The 21,539-nt window shown below is 40.7% G+C and overlaps 1 protein-coding gene across 8 annotated transcripts in view; it reads right to left on the reverse strand.

The window, feature by feature from the left end:
* The window catches only part of CCDC141 (coiled-coil domain containing 141), a 174,065-nt gene that overhangs the window by 77,060 nt on the left and 75,466 nt on the right, over positions 1-21,539 (reverse strand). For 7 of the 8 annotated variants that reach the window (XM_038422084.2, XM_043505412.1, XM_043505409.1 and 4 more), the window contains 2 exons: positions 18,775-18,969; positions 1,779-1,951 (listed from right to left, as the gene is read on the reverse strand). In XM_038422084.2, coding sequence (XP_038278012.1) covers positions 1,779-1,951; positions 18,775-18,969 — 368 coding nt within the window. The remainder of the gene's footprint in view (positions 1-1,778; positions 1,952-18,774; positions 18,970-21,539) is intronic. The other variant, XM_043505411.1, reaches the window with a different exon arrangement.

The following is a 21,539-nucleotide window of genomic DNA, read 5'->3' on the forward strand; positions in this document are numbered from 1 at the left end:
CTCAAATAAATTTGTTAGTCTCTAAGGTGCCACAAGTACTCCTTTTCTTTTTGCGAATACAGACTAACATGGCTGCTACTCTGAAACCTGACAAAAACTAAAGTATTAATACTGTAAAGGATAGTTAACTTGGGTATGAGAAATTTTAACTAGAGGTCACTGGAAAAGAGTTTTTCTTCTTTCAGCAAGGGTACATGCCTACAGCAAACAGCACAACATATTAGCACTGCTGCTATCAGTGTTGCCTAAACAGGGGGATTTTTATTTAATTTCACCACAAACGTCTAACACAATTACTTCATGTCAATTTGTCACTTTCCTTCTTGACTTGCCCTGGGGTTTCAATATCCCAGTACTGTGACATAGGCTTCTAGTCTGAAGCAGAGTCCTCAAACAGAGCGAGTATGGTTAAAAAAGAGCGAGTATGGTTAAAAAAGAGAGAGAGAGTTAATGGCTGCAGTGATTTTTTATGGATCCATTCTCACAAGGTCTGCAGACTCCATACCATCGATCAATGCTGTGTTAGATAACCATGCAATGTGGAATACAGTTTGCATTGTATCTGCTGCCACTGTGGTCTGTGATTGCTGCTGGCTTAAGGAAACCAATTAAATGAAAGCAAGCCGAGGAAAATTCTCTCTCCTATTCTGCTTATCTGTTTAAATACCAGTAGGTGTTAAAGCAGCAGCAAGAACAATACAACCAGCTGCGTGTGTTATGGGTAAAGTCACTGAACTTATTATAGGTCCTCTTGGCCTGGCTCAAAGCTTGAAATAACTCCAGTGGGAGCTACTCATAGAATGCAGTAGGACTAGAGGGCCCCCTTTGGGTGAAAGTCACTGCATGCCTCTGATGAAGTGAGCTGTAGCTCGTGAAAGCTTATGCTCAAATAAATTTGTTAGTCTCTAAGGTGCCACGAGTACCCCTTTTCTTTTTGCGGATACAGACGAACACGGCTGCTGCTCTGAAATAGTGCATGCAATGTTGCTAGGGTTTTTTGTTTGTTTGTAAGTGATAGCACAGGATCCTGAAGAGAAGAGAGTTCCTACATAGATTTTGAAGTCCCCCACTGAAGCAAAGCTTTCTACAGCCCTGGAATGACTAATTAGCATTACATCAATCTCCTACCGAGTTGTGAAGAATAGGAGACAATCAGCCTGATTTTGATCCAAGTTAACTGGTGTAAATCAGGAGTAACTCCACTCAGGTCCATAGAGTTACACCATTCTTACTATTAACAATAGATATGGAAAAAGAAAGGCTATTTTATTAATAAATGAAGGTCACTAAGAAGCATATTCTTACATTTAGCTTAATATGTATTATGTTCATCTGTTATATTAAGTTATTAATTATTAAATTTAATATACAGGTAGGCTTTAAACGGTCTTAAAATGTGCATTCAGGTTGTAAAAATGACCATCTGTTGACATTTTATTTTATTTTATCTTGACCAGACTGTCTTTTCCTAAATATTTCCCTGACATAACTGCAGCCACGTGCACTAATATAGCATATGACGTATATAATTTATGTTATAATGTACACAGTTCTAAAAAAAAACTTGTGACAGGAGACAGAGCAATCTGTTCAAAGGGTATTAGTGAAAAATAATAATGACAAATTTTGCAGACTCAGTCATGCCACTGAGGCCTAGCCCCATACACAAAGAGTTATTGGGCACAGACTGGTCCTAAATGAGTTTTTATCCTCGATCAGGTTAATGGAAGATCTGAAACAGTTGGAAAATATGGAGAAATAGAGCACTCTTTACTCACCTGTGGGAATCTCCTTTACTAACTAAGGCTTTTCCCTTCTGCAAAGCATCAGCTGTGCAGTCTTTAATTTCATCCTGTAATTCCTCGTGCTTCTTTGCCAAGATAGGCAAACTTAAACCCTCTGAGTTAAGGAGCTTAAGGTAAGCTTCAGTACCTCCAAGAACATCAAATGCCTGCCAAATGAAACACAACCTTTTTCAGTATTTCTATGTATAATATCCATTTATTTGATACAAAGCAAATATATTAGATGGACACTCAATATTTTCTCAAAAATGAACACCACTAACTTAATTTAGGGCCTGATTCTGATCTCATTTAGAGTACACAAAGGAATAAACAGGTGTAACCCTGCTGAAGTGTACAGAGTTATGTGGGAGTACATGAGAGCAGGATCAGATTTTGAGTTTAAAAGCAGAATTCGTTTTCTAGAAATAATCAGACCAGTGTGATTCTAAGTCTCAGCTTGGTGGCAAAGTGGCTTGAGCAATACAGATGGAAGTATTTTAGAACCCCATGTATTACTGGACCTTTGACACACTCATAAAAAATGTATGGAACATAGACCCAAATTTATTACAAATCCTATGTTTTTTGTGTTTAAAATTCATCCAGGGTATAGACAAGAGTTAAGTCCTACTGAACTCTTATTTTGAGAAACAAGGCAAACATAAATTTTCCATATCAGGAAGTTGGTATTATTATTCATATTCTCTATTTTCCCATTACACAAGTAGATGTTTCTATTCCACAAACAAGGAGCAAATGGGGCACAATGATTTAAAAAAGACAGCAAACACAGGCAAGAAAAGATTACGTTAATGCCCAAATATTATTAGATAAATAGAAATGTGCCAAGTCCAAAATGCTCATAATTGGCTTTAGTGTACCAGGGAAATAGTCTCTGCTGGTAGATATTTTATAGTTGTGCAACCTCAGAAGAAACTCAGTTAACAAAGCAGAAAAAAAAGTGTAATTGCTCTAACACTAGGATCGAGGACATGATTCCAGGATTAGGTTGTAGTGACAATTATGAAGCAAACGCTTAGTGCAGTACTACAGAAAGTGATCCAAGAGATTTTATGTTTACCCAAGAGATGTTACTGCACTGTGTATTGAGTCACAAGCTGCCTTTAGTAGCAAAACTAAGTTTTTACTACTTTTTACTTATGTTAGCGCTGTAGAATCAATGCAAGTACCAGTCTAAGATCTAAACTCTGTTCTAGCAAATTCATTACCAACAGAGTCGTTAACTAAGTTCCACACGGAAAGACCAAATTTACTGGGTGGGAAACATTTTTTTCCATCCTGTGAAAATATTTGAGATTTCAAACATTTTCCTGTTCCACACTGGGATAAAAGCAAGACATTTCTTATTCTTCTTTTTATTGTTAAAAATGAGAGCGTGCACCCATCCCTAGAATAACCAATAGCTGAGATGTCAGACACCCAAGTTCCAGTCCCTGGTCTGAAACAGGCCTAGTCTCCTACATGAGTGCCTGAACATTGGGCTATTTACTCAGTCTCTTTCTCTGGTGTGATGAATGTTTCATTATTTATAAAAAGAAAAGGAGTACTTGTGGCACCTTAGAGACTAACAAATTTATTAGAGCATAAGCTTTCGTGAGCTACAGCTTATTTATATAAAGTGAACAACTCCAACAACAGACAGTGAGAGACAATAGCTGGTGTTCAGGACATTCATCTGGCATGTGGGAGGCCCGGGTTCAAATCCCTACTCTGTCATCCTCCCACGTACCAGGTCAGTGCCCTAACCACCAGGTTCTAGTCAGTCTCAGCCCTGGTCTACACTAGGCGTTGAGGTCGAATTTAGCAGCGTTAAATCGATGTAAACCTGCACCCGTCCACATGACGAAGCCCTTTTTTTCAACTTAAAGGGCTCTTAAAATCGATTTCCTTACTTCATCCCCGACAAAGGGATTAGCACTGAAATCGGTTTTGCTGGGTCGAATTTGGGGTACTGTGGATGCAATTAGATGGTATTGGCCTCCAGGAGCTATCCCAGAGTGCTCCATTGTGACCGTTCTGGACAGCACTGTCAACTCAGATGCACTGACCAGGTAGACAGGAAAAGGCCCGCGAACTTTTGAATTTCAATTTCCTGTTTGGCCAGCATGGCAAGCTGCAGGTGACCATGCAGAACTCATTAGCAGAGGTGACCATGATGGAGTCCCAGAATCGCAAAAGAGCTCCAGCATGGACCGAACAGGAGGTACGGGATCTGATCGTTGTATGGGGAGAGGAATCTGTGTTATCAGAACTACGTTCCAGTTTTCAAAATGCTAAAACATTTGTGAAAATCTCCCAGGGCATGAAGGACAGAGGCCATAACAGCGACCTGAAGCAGTGCCACGTGAAACTTAAGGAGCTGAGGCAAGCCTACCAAAAAACCAGAGAGGCCAATGGCCGCTCCGGGTCAGAGCCCCAAACATGCCACTTCTATGATGAGCTGCATGCCATTTTAGGGGGTTCAGACACCACTACCCCAGCTGTGTTGTTTGACTCCTTCAATGGAGATGGAGGCAATACGGAAGCAGGTTTTGGAGACGAGGAAGACAATGATGATGAGATTGAAGATAGTTCACAGCAAACAAGCGGAGAAACTGGTTTTCCCGACAGCCAGGAACTGTTTCTCACCCTGGACCTGGAGCCAGTACCCCCCCCGAACCCACCCAAGGCTGCCTCCCGGTCCCGCCAGGCGGAAAAGGGACCTCTGGTGAGTGTACCTTTTAAAATACTATACAAGGTTTAAAAGCCAGCATGTTTAATGATTAATTTGCCCTGGCATTCGTGGCTCTCCTGGATATACTCCCAAAGCCTTTGCAAAAGGTTTCTGGGGAGGGCAGCCTTATTCCATCCACCATGGTAGGACACTTTACCACTCCAGGCCAGTAGCACGTACTCGGGAATCATTGTAGAACAAAGCATTGCAGTGTATGTTTGCTGGTGTTCAAACAACATCCGTTCTTTATCTCTCTGTGTTATCCTCAGGAGAGTGATGTCATTCATGGTCACCTGGTTGAAATAGGGTGCTTTTCTTAAGGGGACATTCAGAGGTGCCCGTTCCTGCTGGGCTGTTTGCCTATGGCTGAACAGAAATGTTCCCCGCTTTTAGCAACGCGATGGGGATAGGCAAAATGCGACCTTGTAACAAAAGCACATGTGCTATGTATGTAATGTTAACAGCAAGGTTTACCATGAAAGAGTGTACCCATTGTTCTATAAAATGTATCTTTTAAATACCACTGTCCCTTTTTTTCTTCACCAGCTGCATGTGTTTCAAGGATCACAGGATCTTCTCCTTCCCAGAGGCTAGCGAAGATTAGAAGGTGAAAAAAACGCACTCGCGATGAAATGTTCTCTGAGCTCAAGCTGTCCTCCCCCACGGACAGAGCACATATGAATGCGTGGAGGCAGACAATGTCAGAGTGCAGGAAAGCACAAAATGACTGGGAGGAGAGGTGGTGGGCTGAAGAGAGGGCTGAAGCTGAAAGGTGGTGGCAGCGTGATGAGAGGAGGCAGGATTCAATGCTGCGGCTGCTGGAGGATCAAACTAATATGCTCCAGCGTATGGTTGAGCTGCAGGAAAGACAGCAGGAGCACAGACTGCTGCTACAGCCTCTGTGTGACCAACCGCCCTCCTCCCCAAGTTCCATAGCCGCCTCACCCAGACGCCCAAGAACGTGGTGGGGGGGGCCTCTGGTCACCCAGCCACTCCACCCCAGAGGATTTCTCAAGTAACAGAAGGCTGGCATTCAATAAGTTTTAAACTTTTAAAGTGCTATGTGGCCTTGTGCTTCCCTCTTCCACCACCCCTCCTGGGCTACCTTGGTAATTATCTCCCTATTTGTGTGATGAATTAATAAAGAATGCATGAATGTGAAGCAACAATGACTTTATTGCCTCTGCAAGCGGTGATCGAAGGGAGGTGGGGAGGGTGGTTAGCTTACAGGGAAGTAGAGTGAACCAAGGGGCGGGGGGTTTCATCAAAGAGAAAAACAGAACTTTCACACCGTAGCCTGGCAAGTCATGAAACTGGTTTTCAAAGCTTCTCTGATGCACACCGCACCCTCCTGTGGTCTTCTAACCGCCCTGGTGTCTGGCTGTGCGTAACCAGCAGCCAGGTGATTTGCCTCAACCTCCCACCCCGCCGCCATAAACGTCTCCCCCTTACTCTCACAGATATTGTGGAGTGCACAGCCAGCAGTAATAACAGTGGGAATATTGGTTTCGCTGAGGTCTAACTGAGTCAGTAAACTGCGCCAGAGTGCTTTTAAACGTCGAAATGCACATTCTACCACCATTCTGCACTTGCTCAGCCTGTAGTTGAACAGCTCCTGACTACTCTCCAGGTTGCCTATGTATGGCTTCATGAGCCATGGCATTAAGGGGTAGGCTGGGTCCCCAAGGATAACTATAGGCATTTCAACATCCCCAACAGTAATTTTCTGGTCTGGGAAGAAAGTCCCTTCCTGCAGCTTTTGAAACAGACCAGAATCCTTGAAGATGCGAGCATCATGTACCTTTCCCGGCCATCCCACGTTGATGTTGGTGAAACATCCCTTGTGATCCACCAGTTCTTGCAGCACTATTGAAAAGTACCCCTTGCGGTTTATGTACTCGCTGGCTTGGTGCTCCGGTGCCAAGATAGGGATATGGGTTCCGTCTATGGCCCCACCACAGTTAGGGAATCCCATTGCAGCAAAGCCATCCACTATGACCTGCACATTTCCCAGGGTCACTACCCTTGATATCAGCAGATCTTTGATTGCGTTGGCTACTTGCATCACAGCAGCCCCCACAGTACATTTGCCCACTCCAAATTGATTCCCGACTGACTGGTAGCTGTCTGGCGTTGCAAGTTTCCTCAGGGCTATTGCCACTCACTTCTCAACTGTGAGGGCTGCTCTCATCTTGGTATTCTTGCGCCTCAGGGCAGGGGAAAGCAAGTCACAAAGTTCCATGAAAGTGCCCTTACGCATGCGAAAGTTTCGCAGCCACTGGGAATCGTCCCAGACCTGCAACACTATGCAGTCCCACCAGTCTGTGCTTGTTTCCCAGGCCCAGAACCGGCGTTCCACCTCATGAGCCTGCCCCATTAGCACCATGATGCCCACATTGCCAGGGCACGTGCTTTGAGAGAAGTCTGTGTCCATGTCCTCATCACTCTTGTAACCGCGCTGACGTCGCCTACTTGCCCGGTTTCACTTTTCCAGGTTCTGGTGCTGCATATACTGCTGGATAATGCGTGTGGTGCTCCTAATTGTCAAAGTGATCTGAGCGGGCTCCATGCTTGCCGTGGTATGGCGTCTGCACAGAAAAAAGGCACGGAACGATCGTCTGCTGTTGTCCTGACGGAGGGAGGGGCGACTGACGACATGGCTTACAGGGTTGGCTTACAGGGAATTAAAATCAACAAAGGGGGTGGCTTTGCGAGAAGATGAATGGCCGCCTCAAGGATAGAACTCAAAACCTCAAGGATAGAACTCAAAACTGGGTTTAGCAGGTCGTTGATTTCACAGAGGGAGGAAGGGAGGAGAAAATGAATACAAAACAAATCTAGTCTATTTCTTGTTTTGAGCCACTTCATCTATCTTTATACATCTCGTGGCAGCAGACTGTGCAGTACGACCGCTAGCCATCGTCACCTCCTGGGTGCTCGGCGGAAGATGGTGCAGTATGACTGCTGGCCATCATCTTCGGCTGGCTGCAGATTAAAAGTCAGTGCACTGCCGGTAGGACTCCATTGCCATGAGACGAAACAAGGGAAATGACCTGGCTGAGTCACTCCCATGTTTGCCCAGGCGCCCGGTTAAAAGAGCACCCAGGACTACGTCGACGACGGCTACCAGTCAAACTGCACAGTCTGCTGCCAAAAGGCAATAAACTGCTGCTGTGTAGCAATGCAGTATCACGTCTGCCAGCACCCAGGAGACATATGGTGACGGTTGGCTGAGCAGGCTCCATGCTTGCCGTGGTATGTCGTCTGCACAGGTAACTCAAGAAAAAAGGCGCAAAACGATTGTCTGCCCTTGCTTTTACGGAGGGAGGGAGGGAACGGGGGCCTGACGATATGTACCCAGAACCACCCGCGACAATGTTTTAGCCCCATCAGGCACTGCGATTTCTACCCAGAATTCAAATGGGCGGCGGAGACTGCGGGAACTGTGGGATAGCTACCCACAGTGCAAAGCTCCAGAAGTCGACGGTTGCCTTGGTACTGTGGACACAGTTTGCTGACTACATGCACTTAGAGCATTTGTGTGGGGACACACCCAATCGACTGTATAAAAATGCTTTCTGCAAAACCGACTTCTATAAATTCGACCTAATTTCGTAGTGTAGACATACCCTCAGTCTCCTCTGTTGGCACCCTTTGCATAATTAAATATGCATTGGGCTAGTGAGAAAAAGACTTACGCTATAGCCCAGTGGTTAGGACAATCACTAATGGGATCTGGGTGATGCATCTTCAAGTTCATGCTCCAGTGAACATTGAATTAGCTATACAAAGCAGAACAGCTTCAAAAGGATAGATTGAGAGAGACCCACTGCCTGATTCAGGCTATAGGCTCAAACCTCTATCCCCCAGGTGAGGGTCCTAACCACTGGGCTATTGGTTATTCTTAGCTGGGTCTCTCTCTTTTTGGTTTTGATCAGAAATTCCATCCTCAACCTGAGAAAATTTTCCTGATGAAAGTTTTGTTGAAACTGGTATATTCCCCGCAAATACCATTTTGCCAGAAAATTTCTGACCAGCTCTAACCAAATCCTGTCCCCTTTTATCTGAAATAGTGATTCTGAAAACTGACTACAAATAGTGTTGTAGCATTCCATGCTGTTTTCCTTTTGATAGGCTTTTATATCTAATGTATCAAGCAGAGAGATCTGACTTTTTTCTCCAAGTCCTGTAAATTTAGACTGGGATCTTAAAGTTCTTTCAATTCATCCATTATAATCAATAATACAGACTACACAGGCCAAATTCTGTTCTCAGTTACTACATTATGCTCCCAGACTAATACAGTGAGTATTCCCACTGTTCTCAATTTTTGCTTGTACATTTTGTTTGCTGTGCAACACCATTATATTCAAAATATTCAAAAACAGTGTATTAGGTCTATTATGATCTCTTCTATTGTGTTTCTCACGTGGAGAACTTCCAACAGAATTAATTTCCCATTTAACATGTGCACAAAAGGAAAAAAATAATAATATAATGGGAATGGAGAGGTATATATTTGTTAAATGGAAAATTAACTAACTAAATTGCATGTTTATACAATGCTCACCAAACTTAGGCCCTGATCCTGCAAACACACACATACTTAGCTTTATACAGGGGAACAGTCCCATTGGCTTTAACTGGCTGAAGAATGCTGCTGATTCAAGGTTTTAGAAAGAAGCAAGAGGATTCCTGAAGGATTGTTTAATAAAAGAAACTACTTTTAAAAACATTATTTTAAAATATGTAGACTTTAAAGTGCAATATCTTAAAGCAAATAGACTTTGATACAGACTAATGTTTTACTTGTTTGAAAGAGCTCTGCAAAGATTCTTAAAACATTTATGGAAGTGGAATGACATAAAAAATGTACTGAATAAAATTTTTAAAGGTAAAACTTCACAGAGATTTCTAAGAGCTATCTCAGCCAGACTGCTACAGCATATCATGCAGCAACTGATACCAGTCCATAAGGTGCTGAGTCAATGGAGAAATGAAAAGGAGTACTTGTGGCACCTTAGAGACTAACAAATTTATTAGAGCATAAGCTTTCGTGAGCTACAGCTCACGAAAGCTTATGCTCTAATAAATTTGTTAGTCTCTAAGGTGCCACAAGTACTCCTTTTCTTTTTGCGAATACAGACTAACACGGCTGCTACTCTGAAAAATGGAGAAATGACAAGCTCTGATACTTGAATTCACCCAAATACCTAAGAAAGAAGCTCTCCATCATTACTGAAGTTGAGGAAAATAGTGGACAAAAAGTTCTTGAAACTGAGGCAGTCTTAGAAAGACAGATGAGAGGAAACAAAAAAAGCAGCTCATTCCATAATGAAGAATGGAAAACACTAAATGCACAACAGAAGATAAATTCACAGCATCAGAAGAAACCCACAGTAACAGAAGCAGCTTAAGCACAAAGCAAGCATCAGCAAGGTAATCAGAAACAGTCCTTCATCCTCAGCACTGCTGTGCAAGGAGATGCCATAATCAATCCTTAAGCTTCAGTTGGTGAGATAAAATTTTGTATAGGTACTGCCATGAAATTGAGTTAATTTTCTTACTGAAAATTATTTTAATGCAGTATTGAGATATTATAATAAACCTTAAGAGATTTATTAACAGTTTATCTTGTTTAACTCTGATTAGCAGGACAATGTATACCTGGAGATGTCATGCAAACTGACTGAGGTGAAGGAATACAGAGCTACAGGAGTGGGACTCACTCTTATAGACGGCTGGAATCTTCATCAAAAGGAGCACAACAGAAAAGATTGCAATTGAACAAATACTGTTTTACTGCCTCTTTTAGACAATTTTCTTTGCAGAATGAACCATTCAACACTAATAAGTTGAAGTTACCATGATTTAATTAAGAAAACTTGCTATGAATAAACAATTCAATAACCTATTGCCCCATCTGAAGAAAGTGAGAATAGGTACTCAGGAGGCCCCTTGTCCTAAAATGTGAAATCCTTTTCAATTGTGCTTCACTACAAAGAAGTTCATTTGCCACTAGCTTAAAGCAATAATTAAGCACAGTTTGGGTACTCTAAAGACATATTCAAGATTCTTCTGCAGAACTGCACACCTGGTATGGGCCCAGGAATCAATGGGATTTGCTTAGTGTGTGTAACAGGCTTTACATAAGGAATTTTATTCTTGAAGACCGTATTAAAGAAATTAAATTTAGAGTCCAAAAGGAAACGTATACAGCACCCAGAACAAACATAGGTAGTTAAAAAGGCAGAAGGAAAAGGTCTCTCACCATCAGATTTTATATAAGTATTGAGACCCTGTATAACTAATCAGCTGATATATTTGTTTCTTGGTAAAGATCAATGGGGGGAAATTTAAAGTAAAGAATATATATTATCACTATCATGTTATATTTCTCAAGGAGGAATTTGAACAGAATGGCAGCAGGGTGGGTGACTTTTTTGAAAGAGGACCAGCTGAAAAATCAGGTGGTCTCTGCAGCTCCCTTACTAGCCAGATTTGAGTGCTGTAGATGTCCCTCAGTCTGACTCATCCAGGCTGTCAGAGAATCCCACAGTGTTGCGCTGTCTGCATTGCCAACTCCATCTCATTAACTAGATCAAGTTATGGCTGCTATATAGAGATTCATATTTATCCCACGTTCAGTGTCCGTCACAAGTGGGAAGCCATGGTTCAATCACATTATCTGGGTTGATTGTTCCATGGCAGCTGCAATGCTGGTTGGCAGCCTATACCCTTCCTATTCTGCTGTGGTTTCAAGAGCTTTGCAAATCCTTTAGATTAACTGCACAAAAGCAACCTCTTGTGTCCATTGCAGTTTCTTTTCAAACATTAGCATTAACGTTAAACAGTTAGATTAGTAATAATTCACATATTCCTCTAGCTCCTTTAATCAAAGGACTTCATAGAGCTTAACAAACACTAATTAACCCTTGCAAGCCCCTAAGAGATGTGTAACATTTTTGAGATAGGAAGAATGAGGCACGGACTGTTTAAATGACTCCCATAAATGTTAGTGGCAAAGCTAAGAATAAAAACCCGGGTCCCATGATGATTTGTGCTCAAGAGAAGATGCAGAAGCTGTTTTGGTTAGTGAGAACTGCTGTATTACTTTTTATCATCTTCCCACCTTAGCTGGTGGATGCAAATGTATTGTACTATACAGGCCTGGAAAAGTGAGGAGGAAAAATTCAAACATGAAATATCCATAGTCGAAACGCATATGACAAACTTCAGGTAGTTTGCAGTGTTGTTGTAGCCATGTTGGTCCCAGGATATTAGAGAGGCATGGTGGTGAGGCAATATCTTTTATTGGACCAACTTCTGTTGGTGAAATTGACAAACTTTCAAGCTACACAGAGCTCTTCTTCAGGTCCATGTGGACATTTGAAATGTGGACCTGTTTATGATTCCCTAGAGTATGCTCAGATCAGTTGTATAACAGAAATCTGTCTACCCGACAGTTTTGTTCTGAATATTGTCAGAGATTTGCACAAATATTTTACACTTGGGGAACTGAGACACAGAGAGATTAAAGCCAAAATGTTTCCACTAATTTGGAGAGCCCAATGACAGACATGTAGGGCCTGTTTTCTCAGAGTACTTATCATTTTTGTAGCACTTCAAGAAATATAGCTGTTATAATCTAAAATGCTTCTACTGAGCTTGTGTAAAGTGTGATTTTTCAACAGCTTATAAATTGGCAAAACTTGTGTAGATTTTCACAAATAGAAAGGAAAATCTTTGCCATATAGGCCATTTCCCTGCCCAAACTGAAATCCCTGCTCCAGCGCATGGGGTCACTCAAACTTTTCGAATACAATAGGTTTTTAACCTGGGCAAAACAACTTATTCTTCCCTAGCATTTTTATTCTTGGAAATGGTGGAACTGTTTGAATGAAATTAAAAAGAAGCAGATAGCTGGCACGTAAAATTTCAACCCTAACAGGTGTTATAAGCAACTGAAAAGAGCATCTTATAATGGGAAGTGTCCAGTAACCTTAATAACAGTTGACACTACCAGCCCTGCCTATAATACATATGTCCACACAAACAGGAAAAAAAAAGAGGGAGAAAAACTAAATATGGTCTATTATCTCTGTCACACAGTAAAAACTGAGATCTTCAAAACTAGTGTTTGTAGAACCAGAGACAAATCATCAAAAGGACAAATGTTTTTACTTTACTGGATCTTAATTAAAAGAGAAGGAGTTAATAGCCTGCTGTAAGGCAGAATCAGAGACAATATCAGCCGTGAAAATGTATAACCACTTAGGAAAACCATTCAAGATTTGTTTATGCTACCCTTTGTTACTGGAGTACTTCCAATGCTTATTTTACCTGCAAGCAACATAGATGGAGAGAAAATAATCAGCTTACACCACTGTAGACACAATAACTGCATTGACTATGATGACTAAAATAAATTAAAGGGAGCTGTCATACAGTAGTCTATCATCAAACAAACCACCCGTGCACTTGAAGGAACTAGTAGAAAGACATGCATGTAAAAAAATCCAAAATAAGTTCCCAATCTTGCTTCAGAACCCACTAGTACAGGCCAGTGTGCCTGGGAAGAGCCCAAGAGAAGTAAGTGGGACTTTACAGGAATCCTTATGAACAGATCCTTATGCAAAATTGAGTCCTAAATTGCTAACTGTATATAATTCTTTCAATATACCCAGAATGGAATAATCCAATCTATGAACAACCTGTGCTTAGTTTTAGAAGTTCTTGAGTACCAAATAGTGTCACAGGTTGCTAGTGGTGGAGGTTTCTGAAAGATTCTATAAGCACCCCAAAGGTGTTCAGGTGGGATTTTCAGGGTGGATAGTTCTCATTTGTGGAACTTGCTCATTCTGACAGGTTTATGCACAGCGCAAGATTTTTCAGCAAAGCTCTGCTATAACTTGGTCCAAGCCTTTGGAGGCTTTTATCCTGTATGATAAGCAGCAATTATTGACAAAGTTATGACTAAATAAGCAGATGGAGTTTTCACCCTGCCTTTGAAGAGGGTATACGTACACTATACATAGTTGTAACTTATCCCCTTCCTAAGGTTAGGCTTTATTATTAACAACAAAAGCAGAGTATAAACCTCAGCCTGGGCTTTCTCCTCAAAGCTTGGCTGTTCCTAAGGTTTTCTCGGCAAGATCTCCTCTGTCTCACCAGTATACTTCAGTACCTCTTATACTCTGCTTGGATCCAGTGAGATCCATCTGCTAGTATGACTCAGCCATAATTTCACTGCTCCATGATGCCGGGTTCAAGCACCGGATGTCAAGGATACGTCAAAACTGAAGAACTGTCATCCTGTGACACACTTTTCTCCCTGGAGCAATGCCCACGATTTACTCTCCAGTTTAATTTCTTCTGAGCAACCCATTCATGACCCAGTAACCAAAGTCTCATGTTACTACCAAATGATTTGATCTCTTCATTACCTCCAGCAATAATTTTTTTCATGGCCATGGGCAAGTTCAATGCACCTCATACTTCTGTGGAGCCCATGGGGGAACAATTTTTTTTTCCTCTATCTCATGCCAAGACAGAGGTAGGTGGGAGTCAGCCCATCTGAACCCTACTCCTCAGGGACAAGCAGCATTGTCTAGGAGTCCCCATGGATGTAGGTGACCTGAATGGGTTCCACCGCCTGAAGTAGTTCAATTCTGTCTAAGCCCTCCTGCAATGCAGTCTGGATACATCCTGAGCCCCATTAGCCAGATACTGTCACCACCTCTAGCCTGCCTGGAGCCCTGGACTTCAGGATCTCTGCAGTAGCACACATTTCACCATAATTACACTCCATGGAATGAAAGAATTGTTGCATGTACTCCTGTTGACCAGTGAAACAGAGAATGAGATAGGTACATATCTTTTCTTTTTAGTTAAGAATAGTTGCATGGAAAAATTGCATAACACAATGCACATTATGAATACAGCTCTATCATCGTTAACTCTTGCAGCATCATTTACTTTTCACAAAGGCAGGCCATTCTACCAATCAGTGTACTTATGACAAGCCACACACCCATCCCCAACCTTCTGTTCATTCACTATATTCGTTCATTTCAGTGTGAAAGATTAATGTGGAAAAACAACAACAAAATTAGCAAAAATGACAAGAGATTTTAAATTAAAATCAATATCTGCAAACAACAACATGGGCAAGACACCTGTGAGCATGGATAATTCTCCTGTCTCTAGAGCCATTTTTGGAAAACAAATATGAAAAAATCCAAATGTCGTACAGAAGGGAATCCAAATGTGAGGACCTGTGTATGTCTTTACACCCCCTAACCTTTCCACTTCATGGTCACTGTTCATTTAAGTATCTGGTGCTTCAGATCCATTTTGAGTCACTCATATTAAAAACTGTATTTTATTTTTTGAAATTCTTTGATCCATCTTAGTTCTTCCCTGATCCTGCCTCTGTCTTTCCTAGCTGCCCTCCCTGTGTCAAGATCTTTTGACTATAAAGTAAGATATTCCCTGGACATACATCCTCTGCCTTGGTCTACTGCCATCTGGCTCTTCCCAGTCTTTTTGCTCTCAGGAAAGCTCTAGGGCTTGTTCCAATTGTTTCTCTGTATCTGCTTAGTCACAACTAATTACAATATTGAAATAGGAGCGGAGATTTCATTAACTATGTTTTTTTAAATAAAGCAACATGAACGTCTATTTGTTTATTTTTAATTACATCCATTAGAGTCTGTGGGAGTGTGTACAATCAATACTAAATCATAACTTACAACATGCACAAAGCTGACAAAAAAGTCAACTAAAATACAAAAGTAAAATTCCTCTGATTCAAGCTGCTATCCTCAGATAAAAAGCTGAACTGGAATAGCTAAGTTTTGCAACACATCCTGAAGGCTAACAAAACTGGGCTTCACTGGACCACAAGGAGGAGTGAATTCCAGAACACAGCCTCCACAACTGAGAGCACCTTGCCTCTAAATCCCCTCCCAGATATCAAATCAGGAGACTCGTAGCTAGAATGACCTAGATAATTTTAAATGTTGGGATGATACATAGGAAAAGAGATGTTCTCCAGAACCATACTAGCTAGAACCATACCATGTATGGCTTTATATATAATGATATATATGATTTGCACTAGAAAACAAACCAGTAGCCCAAAGTCTATAAAGCGCAAGTGTAAAATGGTCCATACCAGAAGTACAGCTAAAGAAGAGTATGATCCTGCAAACATTTACTTATTTAACTCAATGGGATTACTAAGGTTTGTAAAGAGACTCATGTAAGTAAATGTTTGTAGAATCTCCCCCTACATGAGCAGCCTCATTGTCCTTACTTGTTCTTTCCTGGGGTCTTCAGAGGATGGCCCAACATAAAAACCATTGCAGAAATTCAAACTGGAAGTGACCAAAGAACAAATAACTGGGGAAGGGTAGACATGTATGAGAAAAGGCAGCAAGACACACACACGTCACTGTGTCTTTGCTTGTGTTTGTGAAGTACCTAGCACAGTCAAAAAATACAAAATAATAGTAATAGTCCAAGCCAATCCAGGTTTAGATTTGATCACACAAGGTCACAAAGACCGAGGATTGTGATGCATGTGAATATTTTCTGAACTAGGGTCTGGTCTGACAATCACTTGTGCAAGTAGCCTTTACTCATGTGAATAATCTCATTGGTTTAAATGAAACTATGCATGAGCAAGGATTACTTACATGAGTAAGGGTTTGCAGGATCAGGTCCTCTACATTCTGGGTCCCAATCCTGCTTCTACTGAAGTCAATGGGACATTTACCTTTTACTTCAATGAGAGCAGTATCAGGCTTATTGTGTGCAAGAAGAGATAGCAGTTTTGGAGGTTTTTAATAATTTTAATTCAATGCATTTTATGTATATATATATATATATATATATATATATATATATGAAAACCAAAGAGAATGGGTTATAAGTTAAAATACAGATGTGATAATAGCACCCCCTGGTGCTCAAAATATAAATAACCATGGACAAAAGTCCTTTTTTAGTTCACTGTGCATTTATATGGATTCTTTTTTTTTTTTTTAAAAAGGGTGGATATAAATGTTATTGGAAATAGCCATCTTCTAAGGCTTCTGTAAACAATTTGTGAAAAAATACAAAACTATGTTATCAAAAGGTTGTATCTATGGGCACCTTAAAATAAACACATTTATGTGTATACACACACACACTCTTAAATGACATTTTGTATTTAAATAGTGCCTTTTAACCAAGAATTTTAATCAAGAACAAGTATTGATGAAGACATAATGTCACTGTGAAGAAGGTACTCATTTCTCCATCTGTGAAATGGGGCCACAGAGAGAAACTGTATGTTTTCAAAAGTGGCACCAAAAATTGCAAGCGATGGAGAATCCATCACAGCACTTGCTAAGTGGTTAATGAACTCTGTTAAAAATTGCACTTCATTTCCAGCTTGTATCTCATGTCTAGCTTCAGCTTCCAGTGACTGGATCTTATTATACATTCGTCTGTGAGACTGAAGAGCCCTCTATTATCAAATTTCAGTTCCCCATGCAGATACTGTACTAATAGACTCTTTGTGGCACCTTAGAGACTAACAAATTTATTTGAGCATAAGCTTTCATGAGCCGCTCACGAAAGCTTATGCTCAAATAAATTTATTTAGTCTCTAAGGTGCCACAAGTACTCCTTTTCTTTTTGCGAATACACACTAACATGGCTGCTACTCTGAAACCTACTAATAGACTGTGATCGAGTGACCCCTTAATCTTCTCTTTGTTAAAATAAACAAACTGAGTTCCTTAAACCCAGGGCCAGCCAAAGGGTAGATGATCAGGGCAGTCCCAGGGGATGCCAAATCAGCATCTGAGGGGGTGACACATTGCTCAGCTGGTTATTTATGTACTTATTTTATTTATGTGCTTGGCCAATCTGCAGTCCAGCCTTCTTTTTATCCTCAGCTGGTCAATGTGCATGCATGTGTGGGCGTCTAACATGGCTGGCAGAACAGCGAGGGCCGGCCATGCGTAAGCCTTTTGCTAGAAGGCATGCTTTCTAATCCATCAATCATTATCATAACTCTTCTCTGAACCCTCTCCAATTTATCAACATCCTTCTTGAACTATGGACACAAGAAGTAGACATAGTGTCCAGCAGTGGTTGCACTGCTGCCAAACACAGAGTAATGCAACCTCCCTACTTCTACACGATATTCCCCCGTTTATTCATCCAAAGATCACATTAGCCTTTCTGACCAAAGAATTACACTGGGGACTCATGTTCAGCTGATTATCCACCATGTCCCTCAAGTCTTTTTCAGAGTCAAGGTCTAGTGATTAGGCCACGAATTGTGAGACATGGATTCCCTTTACTTCCTCAGACTTCCTGTGTGACTGACCTTGGCAAGTCACTTAGCCTCTCTTTGTCTTAGTTCCCCTCTGTAAAATGGAGACAAATTACTTCCCTATCTCACAGGATGTTGTACAGATATACATTCAAGACTGTGAAATGCTTTGAGATCTACTGATGCAATGCGCTATATAAGAAGCTGGTGGTCCTGGTTCCCAGGATGGATTCCCCCATCCTGTAAATATGGCCGGTATTCTTTGTTCCTAAATGTGTGACTTTACATTTGGCCATAAAAAAACATATATTTGTCTGCTTGCACCCAGCTTACCAAGCAACCCAAATCACTCTGTATCCATGACCTGTCCTTTTCATTATTTACCACTCTCCCAATCATTGTGTCATCTGCAAACTATCAGTAGTGATTTAATATTTTCTCCCAGTTTATTGATACAAATATTAAATACAGCAGGGCCAAAACCTGATCTCTGTGGAACATACCTTTTCAGTGGTGATTCCCCACTTACAATTACATTTTGAGATTTATCAGTTAGCCAGTCTTTAATCAATTCCATCTGTGCCATCCTGATTTTCCATCATTCTAGTTTCTTAATCAGAATGTCATGTAGTACCAAGTCAAATACTCTACCGATATCTATGTATATTACAACAATGTTACCTTCATCAACCAAATCTCATTAAAAAAATCAAGTCAGTTTGTCAAGATCTATTTTCTATAAACCCATGATGTTTGGCACTAATTATATTTTCCTCCTTTAATTCTTAATTGAGTCCCATATCAGCTATTCCATTATTGTGTCCATTAATTTGCACAATCCCTTGCATACCAGACTTCAAGAGCAAAGTAACAGTCATACGATCAGATTATAATTATAGACTTGGCCTCTAACTAACCATGTTAGCAGCATTAAAGAAGTCATTGGCCTCTTGTAACAGGGTTTTCCTTTCTTCCATACGATGGCACAACTCTTCTTGCAACAGATTTATTTTCTGATTTGAAAGCTTCAGATGTTCCTTTTCTGCATAGTCCTCTGAAAACAGAATCTTGAGTGCTTCTGCTTTTAATTTTTCCACAGTGGAATTCCATTCCTAGAAGGAAAAATACTGATTTAATTAACTCCATGTTAAATGATCCGAAGGAAACTGTTGCAAAGTAACATATTACAGGTATTGGCAAATACAATGATTTAATTTTAATATGAGAGAAGGTTATAGCCAGCTAAAACAGAATTTCTCTCCAATGATTTCTGAGCAAAATGACTGCTTTAATGCTTGTCTAGTGGCAAAATTGCCAGAGGATGGTCCCACAAGCAAAAGAAGTGTAGACTACCTACAGCACTGCCCACTGGGCAAATTGGTCTGGATAAAATAAAAAGCAGCCCCAACCACACAGAAACCTGACTTTTTTTTTCCAGGTTTTGATAATGAACACTTCTAATCCCTGCTCAGGGCCAGTTCAGACCACACTGCCATTGCAGGCTATTTGGGGGCCTCATCCCGCCAAAGACAAACTGAAATATTGCCAAAAGAAAAGGAGTACTTGTGGCACCTTAGAGACTAACAAATTTATTAGAGCATAAGCTTTCGTGAGCTACAGCTCACTTCATCAGATGCATCGGAAGTGAGCTGTAGCTCACGAAAGCTTATGCTCTAATAAATTTGTTAGTCTCTAAGGTGCCACAAGTACTCCTTTTCTTTTTGCGAATACAGACTAACACGGCTGCTACTCTGAAACCTGAAATATTGCCATAATGCTCGCTATTCGTGCTTCAGTGCCACATGGTAGGGTGTATATTAACTATTTTTGCTGAGAGCTCTGTGATGAATGATCATTTGAGTCAGGATGCTAGCCCATTTATCATGGCCTGGAAGGGACACATCACAGGTTCTTCTCCAATGGCCTCCGTCAACTATTGCCCCATTCCAACTCCACAAACACACATGCCAGTTTTATTCTTTAAACATAAAATTTAGGCAAAACATCAAAACAAAGAAGCTCCTCCACCCATCCTGGGTTACAGATCTCATGGCACAACCTTCCTTTCAATCCCCCTGCTGCAGGGCCTGCTGCCGAAGCCCATCTCTCTGCTGCCACTCCTCTATGAACTGGGCCACTTTCTGGGTTTTATAATAACTTTGAGCTCTTCTCCAGCTCTGCCTGAGAAGTAAACAGGGCTGGCAGGCTCCAGGCCATCAAAGAGGCAGACCATCCTGTTACAAACTCTTTTCATCCATAGATCTCAAAGCACTTTGCAGAGTGAAGTAAGCATTATCCCCATTTCACAGGCAGGAAATCTTATTCTGAGGCACAGAGTTGTTAAGTGCCTTTCCCAAAGGTGCACAGCAAGTCCATAGCAGAGCCAGGAATAGATGTTTGTTTGTTTACAGACATATCCATAGCACTCATTACTATAGTATCAGAGCACTAGAACTGGGTTCTGACTAAACATTTTTCATTGGTGAATGCAGATGTATCAAAACTGTTGGACCAATGCAAGTTTGCGTGGACACTGCCTACATGCAGAAGTTCCACTGATTTAATTACAGTGGGCTGCCAGATCGACTACAGTTTAGAGTAAAACCAGCTTTCTATTTAAAGCTTGACTCTAAGTGCTTTGAAATCTATGTAGTTACTTGGATTGCCTTGAAATGTAAATCAGTTTAAAAAACAATTTAATTAATCCAGTGCAAACCCATATCAACATCTTATATCTATTTTAAAATGATTATATTGGCCTAGCTTATGCTGTGAGGTTACTGATGCATGATATACACCAGATTTAAAGCATTATAGAACCCCCATTTAAACCCACAGGGTTTAAATGGATGCAACTTTCTCATATAGACAAGTTCTTCGCTTACATTTTTCTACCTATGGTAAATTCCCTCATTTCCATCTTAATCCTAACTGACATTTTTAATTTTAAAAGGAGCATTTTGGTTTTCATACGCAATGTAAATTGAAAGTAATATCTTATTTTAAAAGGGTAAAGGAAAAATATGCCCCACCATTCTTGATTTCAATAGTACTTCCTGTTTCAGTACTACTGTTTTGTGGGTTTTTTTGTTTGTTTTTGAATGGACAATCTATTAAAAAAATCAATAAAAACATTTATTTCATCTACTGTTGTTCCTGTCAACATTTGATGTTAGAAACCTATTGTGTTATTCAAAACAAAATCCATATCTATTATTATGCTGCAAACCCTCCTGCCTTAATTAGCATCTTTCTGCTACTTTTTCTGCAAATGAATTAAATACATTTTGAAACAAGAAGAGGGAGTTTTTCTGTTGCAGTTTCTCCCACTACAAGGAGAAAGAAAGAAAGAAGTTTGTGTAGACTGACAAATATTCTAAAGTGAGATATGACAAAGGAAAATGGGTTTTTCAGAAAATGCCGTGGTGCATACACATGGCACAATAATGGCATTTGGCTCTGTTTTTTCCAAGAGTGCTCAAAAAATGTTGGGAATTTGGCTCTCTTTCTAATGTGTATTTTATTTTTTAGTGAAATAAGTGTTAGTGAAAGATGCTGTGTTGATAGGCTGTCAGAAATAATCTGATAATTTACAGAACAGTTATAATATAAGCAGCCCTAGCATAACCTTCTTCACACTATCCCATTCCACTGCCTTAAACCTGTCCTTAAGGTACCATCA

This window comes from Dermochelys coriacea, chromosome 11, assembly GCF_009764565.3.
Source record: "Dermochelys coriacea isolate rDerCor1 chromosome 11, rDerCor1.pri.v4, whole genome shotgun sequence".
In the NCBI taxonomy this organism is placed as follows: Eukaryota; Metazoa; Chordata; order Testudines; family Dermochelyidae; genus Dermochelys; species Dermochelys coriacea.